The sequence below is a fragment of the Nothobranchius furzeri genome, chromosome 5 (genome assembly GCF_043380555.1).
Source record: "Nothobranchius furzeri strain GRZ-AD chromosome 5, NfurGRZ-RIMD1, whole genome shotgun sequence".
Taxonomy (NCBI): domain Eukaryota; kingdom Metazoa; phylum Chordata; class Actinopteri; order Cyprinodontiformes; family Nothobranchiidae; genus Nothobranchius; species Nothobranchius furzeri.
Window position 1 is genome coordinate 76,342,116 of NC_091745.1, and position 12,457 is coordinate 76,354,572.

Genomic DNA, 12,457 nt, shown 5'->3' on the forward strand with positions numbered 1-12,457 from the left:
AATCAAGACTTGAATGTGACCCCCGTGACCCAGGCTTCCACTCAAACATCATCTCTGAGGATTGGAGGATTTTCTGACTCAACTCCAAATGCAGTTGTGCAATAAAACAACTTCCTGTGTGTGCGTGAATGTGACCTGTCCACTCTACTGCTCATGGATATAGAACTCAGATCCAAGGTCAGGCTTTTCCATGTGGGGACCCTCGAGCTGCTCTTGACTGGAACTAAATCGGTCTCCACCTATGGATTATGGCTGCACTGACACACCTGCTTCCTCTCCACTTCTTGCTTCTCATCCTTCTCCAAAAAGGTATTTCTGGACCTCTTCCCCACCCTGCTGGTGTTAATTGTTTTGCACATATTTTATTCAAAACTCAAAAGCACATTAAACTTACTCTTGTTAGTGTTTGCACTTTGTGGGGGAGAGCCCCTGTTGAGTCGCACAAAGCAGCATAATTGTGTCATTAAATGGGTCGTTGCAGTGTTGCTGAACATATTTGTGGATTTTACATTCCTTAGTTATAAATCTGAGCTTGGAGAAAAACTTTAAAGGCAAAAAATGTGGAGGAAAGCCACATGCTGCGTCTGCAAGCACCTGCAGAAAAGATGCCTTAAATGCAGGAGGCTGCAGATTGTAGAGCGACCACTAGATGGCGAGATAACTTTAAAAAACTTCTAAAAAAGGCATTTTAAAAAAGAGACCAGGTGTTTTATTTATTTATTTATTTATTTATTTATTTGCTTAACGAAAGTCCAATAAATAGGGTTGAAATTATTCTAAAGTCAAGGAGGTTAAAATTGACCTGGATTACCTGCCATGATTAAAGGTGTGGGGACTTGTGTGCTGTCTGTCAGGGAGAAGGATTTATTAAGGGAAACAAAACCACAGAAGAAGAAGCTGCTACTCAGTGTTGGGATCAACAACAACAGTCGATCCACAAACACACAGCAGGATCCTTCCTGCTCTAAAACCAGTCTGCTCACGTTGCATCTGCTGCTGCAAGTTCAACCACAGACTGATGTTAACTCCTGCAGACTCGTGAAAGCTTTAAAACAACAGTGGAGGTCATATATGTACTTTATTTCTACACTGACTTTATTGCAGCCACACAGAAACATCGTGCCAAAACTCTGTCTTGTTTCATATTTACTGAACTAATTAAAGGTTATTGTTGTGGATGAGCATAAAACTAATGTTTAAAAGCATAAAAGTGTGTTTTTAGTCAAAAGTGTCCCCACACAGATCATGAGTGTTGCACAACTAATGAAAACCACTGTGGAGAAAATGTTGAGTTCATAAGCAGAAACAAAACCAGCTGAGCAAATTTTATTTCAAAGAAGGAACTGGAGAACCTTTTGCTTTAAGGCCTCAGACGGACAAACTTTGTGGAAAAGGTGATTGATTGGATTCTTATTTCTCATGAAGAGCTACAAACCTGTCAGTAAACTCCTGAATTTGATGAATTTGGAAGATTTTAATTTAGGGTAAGCAAAAAATGTTCAAGGTTTTTGTCTTAATACACCTTAGCATGTTAACTTTAATTTGCTGCAGTAAAACGAATATTTTAAAACACGCTACAAATAATTAATATTAAATGATCTAATTAAGACCCATTTAAAACCCTTTTTTATTGTAATTGGGTGTTTGTTTTTTTGCAACGAGACGGATTTCATAGATTTTCGCCCTCTTTTTGAATCCGGCCCCTCAGATTGGGAACCACTGGAAATAAAGTGCACTTGTGACGCACTCGGTGCGCATGTTCTTATTCTGGTAGCACAACCGCAGAACAAGCAGAGATTTAAGGTCGGGGATGGGGGGGGGGGGGTGTAATAGGTGGGCTGCGTTAGTTCACCGCAAAATTATTTATAGACTTCCTGCACCCTCACTACAAAACACATACACACACACACGAGGAGCGCTCTGAGAGCGCACGGTGATTCCCAAAACCACTTCAAAAACAAAGCACAGGCTTAAACGCTTCGAAGTTTAAGTGTTTAAGTAAAATAATGAAGCTGAAGATTGTTTTTTTTTCTTCTTCGGAAAAAAGTCCCTCATGTTGCAGCTTTTGTAGATTAAAGCTACTTTTCTCTTGAAGTGATTCATAAAAGCGCTTTGTGAAAAGCCCGTTTTGCTGCCCTTTGCGCCGCCGCCACATTGGATGCGATACATCCTCTGTGTGAGTTTCTTTTATCACTCCGGTTTTCGCTGAACCGGAATCAGCCGCCATGCAGACCCAGCTTGGATCTCTGCTGGCCCGACTCCCACTCCTCCATTCCCGGTCACCTCTAGGTGACTTCTGGGTGGGATGGCGCTGAGTCATGCGGAGGGAGGGGAGGGGAGAGGGTTTAAAATCTATTTGGGGAGAAAATGCTTTTGCACCTGACAGGTAGGCTATCTTCAATCCGCTTTCACTGCCCACCTCTGCGTGGTGATGCCCAGAGGAGGAGGAGGAGGTGGAGCGGGGTCTCCAAACGTGCTCACCTCTCTCCTCCCTCCGACAGACGCCGCTGCCAGCCTATCGGACCACTCGGACCCCGCACAGTCCCTCCCGTGCGCCCCGCCCACCCCGGCGGTCTCCTCTCCAGCCCTGCCAGAGCCAATCCGCGACCGGTGTAAAGTAGGACAAGCCGCTTCCTGGTTCTTAGAAAGGAGGAGCTGGGAGTCGGAGTGGGCGAGCGGAGGCAGTACGCGGGGGGTCAGAGCAAACCCGGAGTGCCGGCGGTCTGCAGCGAGAGGAGGACCGGAGAAACGCGCCGGAGGAGAGACCCTTGGAGACGGAAGTGTCCTGCGCCCCCACGGCGCCGGAGAAGAAAACAAGCGCTGAGAGAATTTAAAGTAATAAAAGCAGCTGGCAGGGTGGGACAGCGTAATCCAGGAAGTGTGGAAGCTGGTCAGGTGGGAGGCGACGAGCCGGGACAGGTGACACACTCAGGTAACCACTTCACCTGCTTCTTCTAACGACGCTAAACTATTAAGACCCTTAAAGTTAAATGGGACTTTAGCGGCATGTTTGTCCTGATAGAAACTTCTGCCCTCCCTCCAGTTTGATCAGGGTCACGGGAGGACTATCCACGTCACGTATGGATTCGGTTACTCGTCGACATCTAGTCGAGTTTTCTCTCTAATCCCTCCGAATCAACCAACAGCGCTGCTTTAGGTGTTTTAAGTGCTGATGGAGGTGATAGCGCAGCCGCAGCTCGGAGCGTCAGTCTGTGCGCACTTTGCGGCCGTGCAGGTGAGCGGGGTCGCCGGGTGCGTTTCTGAAGACATGGGCTGCTAATTATAGCCGAGAACACCGGCTGACATCCAAAACCCGACCTGCTCTCACGCACATCACCTGCCCCCGCCTTCATGGGCGCGCAGTCCAGTGGATCTGCGGGATTTAGCCTCTCTTGCGCCTAAATGATCTCCCTTCAGTGGTCTGTTAATCATCATTATCATCATCCTCCTCCTCCCCATGGCGCACCCAGTGTTTATTTTTAATCCTGTGTTACAATAGGATGTGCTCAGACTGTAATGTAAGGCCTGCACCATGGGTGGGGAGGTCTGTCAAACCAGTGGGCTGTGTGTGTGTGTGTGTGTGTGTGTGTGTGTGTTATAAAGAGGTAGTGCTGCTGACTCGCCCCTCAGACCGGCCTAACAAGCTCGACTCGTTTGGGTTTGGTTCCCCAACTTGGTCACAACTTGTTTGGTTAAATCGAGCAGGCAGCAGGGTTTTTATTTGACTCACCTTGCAAGGTGGGAGTCTAATCAAGTAAAAAAGAAAACCAGGATAAGCAAACTCGTTTCTTGTTTTATTCGTCATTAGCCATCACCACCATCATGTGACTGGACATTTCCAGCATGCCCTCCACTTTCTCTGTCAAAGTGTGGGACTCTCACATGGAAAATCCATTATTTTTCATGAAAATTCAGATTCCAGCTCTGGTCACCCTGTAAGAAACATAATTAGCCAGCTGGGTGTTTCATCCATGGCTGCTGCTGCTGTCCTGACCTGACCTTCATCCTGCTCCACTGTCTGCAGGTCTTATTTGTTTCCTTCTGATGGATCATCATTATGCACATACAGGGAACTTGCAGGCATGGTCTTATGTGTGTGTGTGTGTATGTGTGTGTGTGTGTGTGTGTGTGTGTTTGTGTGCATGCATGCATGCATCTCCCCAAACTTCATTGTTACAGTGATCCCTCGTTTATCGCGGTATGCGTTCCAGACCTGGCCGCGATAGGTGAAAATCCGCGAAGTAGGGACACCATATTTACAGTATTTATTTAACAGGTACGTATTCAGTATTCAGACTTTTAAAACCCTCCCTTTACATAGTACTGTATTATTACTTGTTTTTTTTATAGTTTTATTACAAAAAGTGCATTTTATGATGAAATTGATGAAAAAATTGGAATTTCTTGATATTTCGCATAGAAAAATACCGCGAATCGGCGAATTTCCCTTGAACAAGGCTCCAAAGAAAAAATCCGCGAAGTCGTGAATCCGCAATAAACGAACCGCGAAGTAGCGAGGGATCACTGTATAGGGCAAACTTTCTAAAGAACTCAAAGTAAGAAGCGGTCGGTTTCTATCAGTGTTTTACAAGGACCCCCTCCCTCTCCTCCCCGGGTTAGAGTGGTGCATCATAGAGTGTCAACCACCCTGGCATCTTTAACAAAACACAACAAAAAATAAAACAAATGCTTTGCTTTGGAGAGCCTTTGATTGACATCTTGATTTAAACATCATAGGAATTTCAATAAACTTGTCCCGCCAGGTTTATGACCTCTGACCTCTGAGTAAAAGGACCAAAAAGGAGGAGCTAGGAGATCGCCCGCAGTCACCCATTGGCTTTTGGGTTTATGGACTGGAGGTAAGAACGTTGCATCGTTTCACATCTTTTAAATTCATATTCTGTGGAACATTTATAAATAATTGTTATCTTCCCTGTGGTAGATAGCTCTTTGAATGACCTCAGTATGGAAAAACAGAGATTAGTGTTGACCTTACTGACAAGCTAACAGCTAATCATAGCAAGGTCAAGACCTAAGTGGATTGCTGTCACTTTAAAATGACTCCACTCTCAAAACTTGCATCGGACTTCACGTATGCCTTATTTCATAAACCTTTACACCACCTTTAATATTGCGTCGCATCATTTCAGCAGACATATTTTAACAATCCTACAGGAAGTGCTACAGCTAACTGCTGCTGTTTGCGTTGCTAATAAGTAAATTCCATCTAAAAGAATGCAAACTGTGGCGACATAAATTACTATTAAACTTTGATGACTGGAGCTCTTTTATGGCGCAGAAAGCTACTCAAACTAGCTGTTAGCTCATAAGACTAAAGCTGTCATAATCCCTATTTTCTCAGAACTCGGGGTTGTTCAGAAAGCTATGTATCTACAGCAGGTAAGATGTTAACTGTTTATACTCTTTTCATAGAGGACTCGTCCTGCTTGCATGTGCACTTCGTCATATGCAGGCGACACTTAAAGAATTACAATATGGCGCTAAAGTTAATGTATTCCAGTAATTCAAATTAAAAGGTTAAACGAGATAGAGTCATTCCAAGCAAAGCCAGAAATTTCAAGCCTTTATTTGTTATAGTTGTCATGATTATGGCTTACAGCTGTTAAAAACCCCAAATTTAAAAACTTGGACAATTAGAACATTGTGAAAAGGTTTAATATTCTAGACTCAATGTGTCACACTCTAATCAGCTAATGGGCCGTTCCCATCTGTACCGGGTCGGCCCAGGCCGGGTAGCCCCAGTCGGCCCTAGCCTGGCCCGGTTGATTCCACACATCCATGTCTTAAGCCCACGTGGGCTGATTCTACCCACCAATCAGAGGCTTGCTCTAATGGAAGGTGTGAATTTGCTGTCAGCAGTGGGCGTGTTGGCCCTGGTCGGCCTGAAGCAGACCCCCTCGAGAAGAGGGCTGAGAATGAGCCTCGGTTGGCCCGGAAAATTACCAGGCCACCCGGATATGTAAACAACCTACGCTACCCGGCCCGGGCCGACCCGGTACAGATGGGAATGGCCCATTAGTAACACCTGCAGAGGGTACCCAAGCCTTTAGATGGTCTCTCAGTCTAAGCTGAATTACTGAAACAAATGGACTTTTGCACCGTATTCAAATTTTTTAAGTTTCATCTGCATCTTTTGGGGATTTTGTTTTGTCTGCTTTAGCGATAACGTTTATCTTTAGCAGTTTTAAATCACTATTTTGTGGATTACTAATCCTTGAGGGTTCTTGAAGAGATCTTCAGAAACAAAATATTATAAAATATAATCATAATACTGTTGTTTTATACTTTATGCAATAGGTTAAATATAGAATCATCTTTAAATTAGCTTATTAGCAGGGCCGGTTCTAGTGCCACCCTGGCAGCAAGCTTGAACCCGTTTGGGTTGCAGGTGGGTGACGGTGATGAAAGAGGAGTTAAGATTATTTGTATATGATAAAGAACTGGAGCTTGAAATGGTTCATATTTTACTAAATCATGCAGCGTTACTCCACACTTCCCCAGTGACCAAAGCTTACTGGTGGTCCAGCACCAGGCTAAAGACCAAAGGTCATGTGCTGCTGTGGCCCCCAGACTCTGGAACTCTCTCCCCCTGAGCCTATCAGTGGACTCAGTGGTCTCCTTTAAAAAAGCAGCTGAAGGCTCACCTGTTCAGGCTTTGGTGCTACCTTCATCACAACCCTCTCTTTATTCTGCTCTGTCGAATCCATCTTTAGGATTAGCTGATTTCTTTCTTATTCATTTCTCTCCCCCTTTACCTCACATTTTTTTAAATAACAATTTGCTTATTTCCTGTTTATCTTTTTTATGATGTTAAAGATTTTTATTTTTGTTGTTGTGAGGCGCCTCGTGATGTTTATGTTGAGCGGCGCTATATAAACAACCGGTTTCTTTCTTTCTTTTAGTCTGAAATTCTAGTTTTGGATCTTGTCTATTTAAGGCCAACCTCCTGCTGGTCAGCTGATTGGTCAGAAATGAGGAAGTGTGAAGAAGCTTGGTATAGGCTGCACGCAGGTATCACACACTTATGTTTGTGATGTAATAAAAGAAAAAATCTGACAGGAGCAAAGGATTTGACTTTAGATTTTTTAAAGTCACAATCGTTTATTTTTTCTGATTTGTACAGTATTTAAATTTTTTTATTGAATCTTTTATTTTTGAAATGTTGTTCTTCGGAAGTGCTTCGTGATTTTTTATCTTCAGAGGCGCTTTATAAAAGAGCTTTTCTTCTTCTAGAGAGTTCCTGTGGGGAGGAATTCAGCCTTTACAGTTAATTTTGCCTTTAATGCTCAAAAACATTTAAACACATTGAGTCTTGAATGTAGTTTTTATAGGTTCAGACTTTCAGACTTCAAACCCTTAAACAACCGTGATCGTAGAGTAAATCTACATATTTTTATTGAGCATTTAAAAAGCTGCAGCCTTCTGTGTGTGTGTGTGTGTGTGTGTGTGTGTGTGTGTGTGTGTGTGTGTGTGTGTGTGTGTGTGTGTGTGTGCGTGTGCGTGTGCGTGTGCGTGTGCGTGTGCGTGTGCGTGTGCGTGTGCGTGTGTGTGTGTGTGTGTGTGTGCGCGTGTGCGTGTGTGCCTGCTCTGTCTTCTCGATCCCCAGTGAGTCGTGGAGGATGGCTGCTTATACTGAGCCAGGATTCTCTGGAGGTTTCTTCCTGTTAAAAGGGAGTTTTCCTCTCCACAGTCGCTGCATGCTTGCTTAGTATGAGGATTGCTGTGAAGACTCTGACACTAGTCAGTGACTTGATGCAATTTGCTGGGTTCCTTATAGAGGAAACATTATTTCTGATTGGCTTAATGAACTGACCTGAATTGGAATGTTTATTATGTGAAGTGCCTTGAGACGACTCTTGTCATGATTTGGCGCTATATAAATAAACTTGAATTGAATTGAATTGAATTAAAATTTCAAACCACTGCAGGGAAACCGGTTTGAAGCGCAACATAGAACTTTTAACCCTTTATTTTATGAAAGGTTCATTAAGTCATTCTAACAACGTTCAGTGTTGAAATACTCCAGAAGGAACCCCAGGTTGTGTAAAAGTTAACAAATTTCAGTGTTTTGAATAAACATCATCAGCTTTGCCGCAAAATGAACCCAAATTCCATGAATTCAGACAAAGCTGCAAAGTGACTGAAAGAATCTTGGGTCCATTTAAGCTTGTTTGTCAGTTTTCATTATAGCTGCTGAGTAGGGCTGCACAATATATCGTAAATACTTCGTTATCGCAATATCAGCATGCACGATATGCGTATCGCAAAGAACAGATAAACGTCGCAATGAATGGTCAGCTGAAATGTTTGCTGCACATGATGCATTCTGTCAAACGGAAGCATGATGTTTTTTTTAACAAATCAAATTGAGCTCTTCAGTCATTTGGCCAATTGGGTGGGTTCTCACAGGTCAGTTGCCCGCCCCCGAGGCGGACGGCACTTCATTTTGATGGTTAGCAAACACCTGAGTTAGCTTTGTTCTGCTCTTTCTGCTGATTCTGCTTTTCCCGGGATCCACTGATTCCCTTTTCTGGTTCATTTTCTTTTTCCCTTTCTTCACATCTTTTGCTTTTCTCATTTTTATGATTTTTTTATTTCTTTGTTCTGATTATTTTTGTTCCTGAGTTAAGTTTTTATTTATCGCAAGTAATACCGTCATCGCAATATCAATCATTGTTATCGATTATCGCAGGCTTTCCTAATATCGTGCAGCCCTACTGCTGAGTGAATTTCCCTGAAACCCTGAAATGTTTCCTTTACTGAGTCGGTCCGGTTCTGACGCCATAAACGCTCGGCGGGGGTCGGACTTTGGTAAACGCTGGTCTCAACAAGGCGGGAGGAGTCTTGCTGAGACATCCCTGTCCTTGGAACAAAATATGAGCTGAATAAAGTGGTCAAGCAGTTGAATATTTTATAGGCAACCTGGAAGTTAACTCCTCTGTGGTTTGTTGGCTGCAGTCGCTCGCTAACTCCAACCAGGCTTTTAAGGTGGCTCAGGAATGATGCCAAAATGAACAGTTTAAAGCAGGTCGATGGTGCTTAAAGGTGGTTTTACCAGATATTAAATGTAAAAGTGTTTGTGAGGAGCTTTAATAACTTTATTTACATTAGTGCAGCTAAACACATATATGAAACCCATTATTTTAAATGAACCAAACCTATATTTGTACATTTACTTAACAGAAATAATTTAAGATGAATTAATTTACTTTAGTGCACTTATTTTTTTCCTGTGGACAAAATAAGTGCAATTTATAATCCAAAAATATACTTACTTTCAATCTGACTTTTAGTTTTTATTCTGATTCTAATTCTGACCACAATCTGCTGTAAACTGACAAACCAAAAACACAAGGTTTAATGAATAATTATCCCAATCAATGATGACTATTAATAATTTAGATAATGAATCCAAAGTTGAGATATAAAAAGAAATAATGTACATTTTTGTCATGTTTTATAATTTTTCCAACATCTGATTTTCCTAAAATGCGTGTTTAAATTGTTTAATTTTCTCCAAATTTTCATACTTACAGATAAAACACATTGAAATATTTATACTAAAATCAAAAGGCAGAAATAGAAAGACAGACTAAATTATTGTTATTAAAGATTTTGAAGGACTTGCTGATAATTAGCCAAATAACTGAGATTGTAATATTAGTCATAAAGAAACATTCTGTCTATTACATTAAAACTGCACAAACACCCAAGTTATTCATCATCATTTTGACATATAGAAATAGTTTTATTGCACTCTGAAACTTACCAAATATTGAATGAATAAAACAAAACATAAGATAAATATTGGGATAAAGTTGTGATTTTGCTGTAAAAGAATCATGGTATGACATTTTTGCTGTTAATTCTAAGCAGTAGTGTAAAATGTATATTTGTTCTTGGTCGTTAAAGAGCTAAATGATGTTGAAATATAAAACACACATAGTTTTACTGTCATACTGACTTTGGTGTGTGTTTGCATGCGTGCACATCAAGAAAACACTGACTCATCATTAAAACTCTTATTTTGTCAGCATGAAGCAATTCTGTTGTTTCATCCTAACAGGTCTGGGTTGGGTGGATGTCAATTATTAGGGTTGTTTCAGCTTTTGGTAAATAATAGATTATGCTGCCCGACACTGATTCACAGATGTTAAATAACAGGGTTACTTAATGGTGAATGAAGGGTGCGATGTTGAGCGGCAATCGTTTTATTCTCTACATTTAATCATCATCTTTATTTATGAACATTTTTATTTGGTCAGTTAAACTTTTAAAAATATACGTTGTGTGTGTGTGTGTGTGTGTGTGTGTGTGTGTGTGTGTGTGTGTGTGTGTGTGTGGTGGGAAAACGTGCGAGGAGCCATGTGACTATTGCTTTGCTCCACTGGTGACTACCATGTGTCCGTCAACGGGGACGTAACATTGAGTGGTCTGACACACACACACACACACACACACACACACACACACACACACACACACACACACACACACACACACACACACACACACACAAACATGCATGCACATGGTTCCAGGAAATGCTCTAATCAGGGCATGTAAGCCCATATAAATTCCCCCTTTTCAGACATGGGTCTTTCAGTTTCATATGAACCCAACGAGTGGGAGTAGGAGGGGGGAGGGGGGGGGAGGTAATGGGAGCTGAAACAAGTAGGATTTTTTTACTAATAGTTTGCACTGCATATCTGAACCCTTTACTTGTTCTCAGTGGCAACGTCAGTCATTCCAAGAAAATCTTGAGACACTCGGTTATTACCCTGAACTGTATTGATGCAAAAATAAGGAGAAATTACACCTCTGACTGGTGTGTGTCATCATCTGCATGAAGGTCATGATGGTGCATTAGCGGCTTGACGCACTCACACCCTTACAATTAAGCCAATGCACCAGCAGATAATCAGTTTCTTCATTATCATAAGCAAAAACGATTATAAACTGTAGGACAAAATCATTGTGTTTCAATGAAACGGCACATTTACTTAATATACGGCAGTTGTTTCGTCACATTAAACAAGAAGGGTGACTTCACACAGTCCGGACTACCCTGCAGCAGTAGCTGAGTCTTGCCCCCACTCGCTCTGTGTCAATAGAGGAAGTTGTGTATCTGCCATTTCCTCTTTTCAGTCATGAGTTTCTGTAGCATTTGACGGCCCTCCCTTGCTGTAGACCACCAGCCCACGCCACTCCAGGGTTAACCAATCCACAGGCGGCCATGACTCCTCTTCTTGTAAAGTGTCAGAAAAATGAAGTGGAAAGACTTTAAAAAAAGAAAAAAGCGGCTTCAGACAGAAGGAGCGACGGTGATTCAGCTCTTCTAGTAACGATGGGATTGTTTCTGCACACGGCGAGCGGGCGGTTATCATAAATAGATACAGTGAGACAACACTTCAGGGAAAGTGAGAATAAACACCCAAACACGAGCAGGTGAAGGGAGTCATCGCGTCTCAAAGTGACCCCTTTCAGGCACGTTCGGGGGGGGGGGGGGGGGGGGGTCTCCGGCAGCATCTCCAAACAAATCTAAAAAAATAATAATCCCTTTAGGAAATATCCAGTCTTCTTAATATTTATACACAAATCTGGTAATTATAAGAGTCAACAAGCAACTCCTTCAAAAGTTCAGCTGGTTCCCAAATCATCCTCCAAGAAAAAGCCTTGAACTGTAAACTTTTCTGATCCGGATGAGTTTCACAAGTTCTAGGAAGGATGAAAACGGCCCGTCTTCTCCCTTTCACCGGGAAGGTGACGCATCTTTCCCGTCATGTCCTCGTCATTTTTCTTTCACTTCACTAGTCAGAAGCCATTTTCTTCTCCTGCCTAATCTTCCTCTGAGCTGTTGTTGCATGTTCTTAACTTTTAATCTCACCATCGGTTCTAGCGGTCGGCCATCTTTACTGACTGAGCACAGGAAGAGGAAATTGATCAGGATCAGTTCGTTTTTGCGACATTGCTGCCTGTTTCTGTTTGTGTCCAGTACTTTTGCGAGATCTTCCCTTTTGAAGTGGGAGGTTGTTTTTGCAGGAGGTATGAAGCTGTCGAGAGCTACTTGATCATTTGGAAACTTGAAAACGAAAGATCGACACGGAAAACTGACCGATAATGCATATTTTTTCAAATGTGTGTTCTTGAAATGTTGAAACATGTGAAAGGAGACTTAAAGGTATGGCGGAGGACGTTTCTGAGTTTCAGGAAAGAACCGCTCTCTCCACAATTAGAAAAAAATGAGCATGAGAGAGCACCCAGTTATCCTCGTGCACGTTCTGTTTACATAGCTGCCGGCCTTGTATCCAACTTCGTCTAACAGTAATCGGAAATTAATTTCTCCAAATAGCATGCCAAATTTAGCCTACCTATCGATAGGGATGGGTTTAACCATTCACGTTTGAATCCACTCGGTACCTAGGAATCGAAACCG

General features: G+C 42.2%; 1 protein-coding gene across 2 annotated transcripts in view; it reads left to right on the plus strand.

Moving 5' to 3' along the window:
- Positions 1 to 2,776: 2,776 nt before the first annotated feature.
- Positions 2,777 to 12,457, plus strand: part of LOC107379702 (zinc finger and BTB domain-containing protein 7B) — a 29,630-nt gene continuing 19,949 nt past the window's right edge. Inside the window, exons 1-3 of one of the 2 annotated variants that reach the window (XM_015950580.3) lie at positions 2,777 to 2,932; positions 4,764 to 4,859; positions 5,363 to 5,400. In XM_015950580.3, coding sequence (XP_015806066.3) covers positions 5,386 to 5,400 — 15 coding nt within the window. In that variant the 5' untranslated portion in view covers positions 2,777 to 2,932; positions 4,764 to 4,859; positions 5,363 to 5,385. The remainder of the gene's footprint in view (positions 2,933 to 4,763; positions 4,860 to 5,362; positions 5,401 to 12,457) is intronic. The other variant, XM_015950582.3, reaches the window with a different exon arrangement.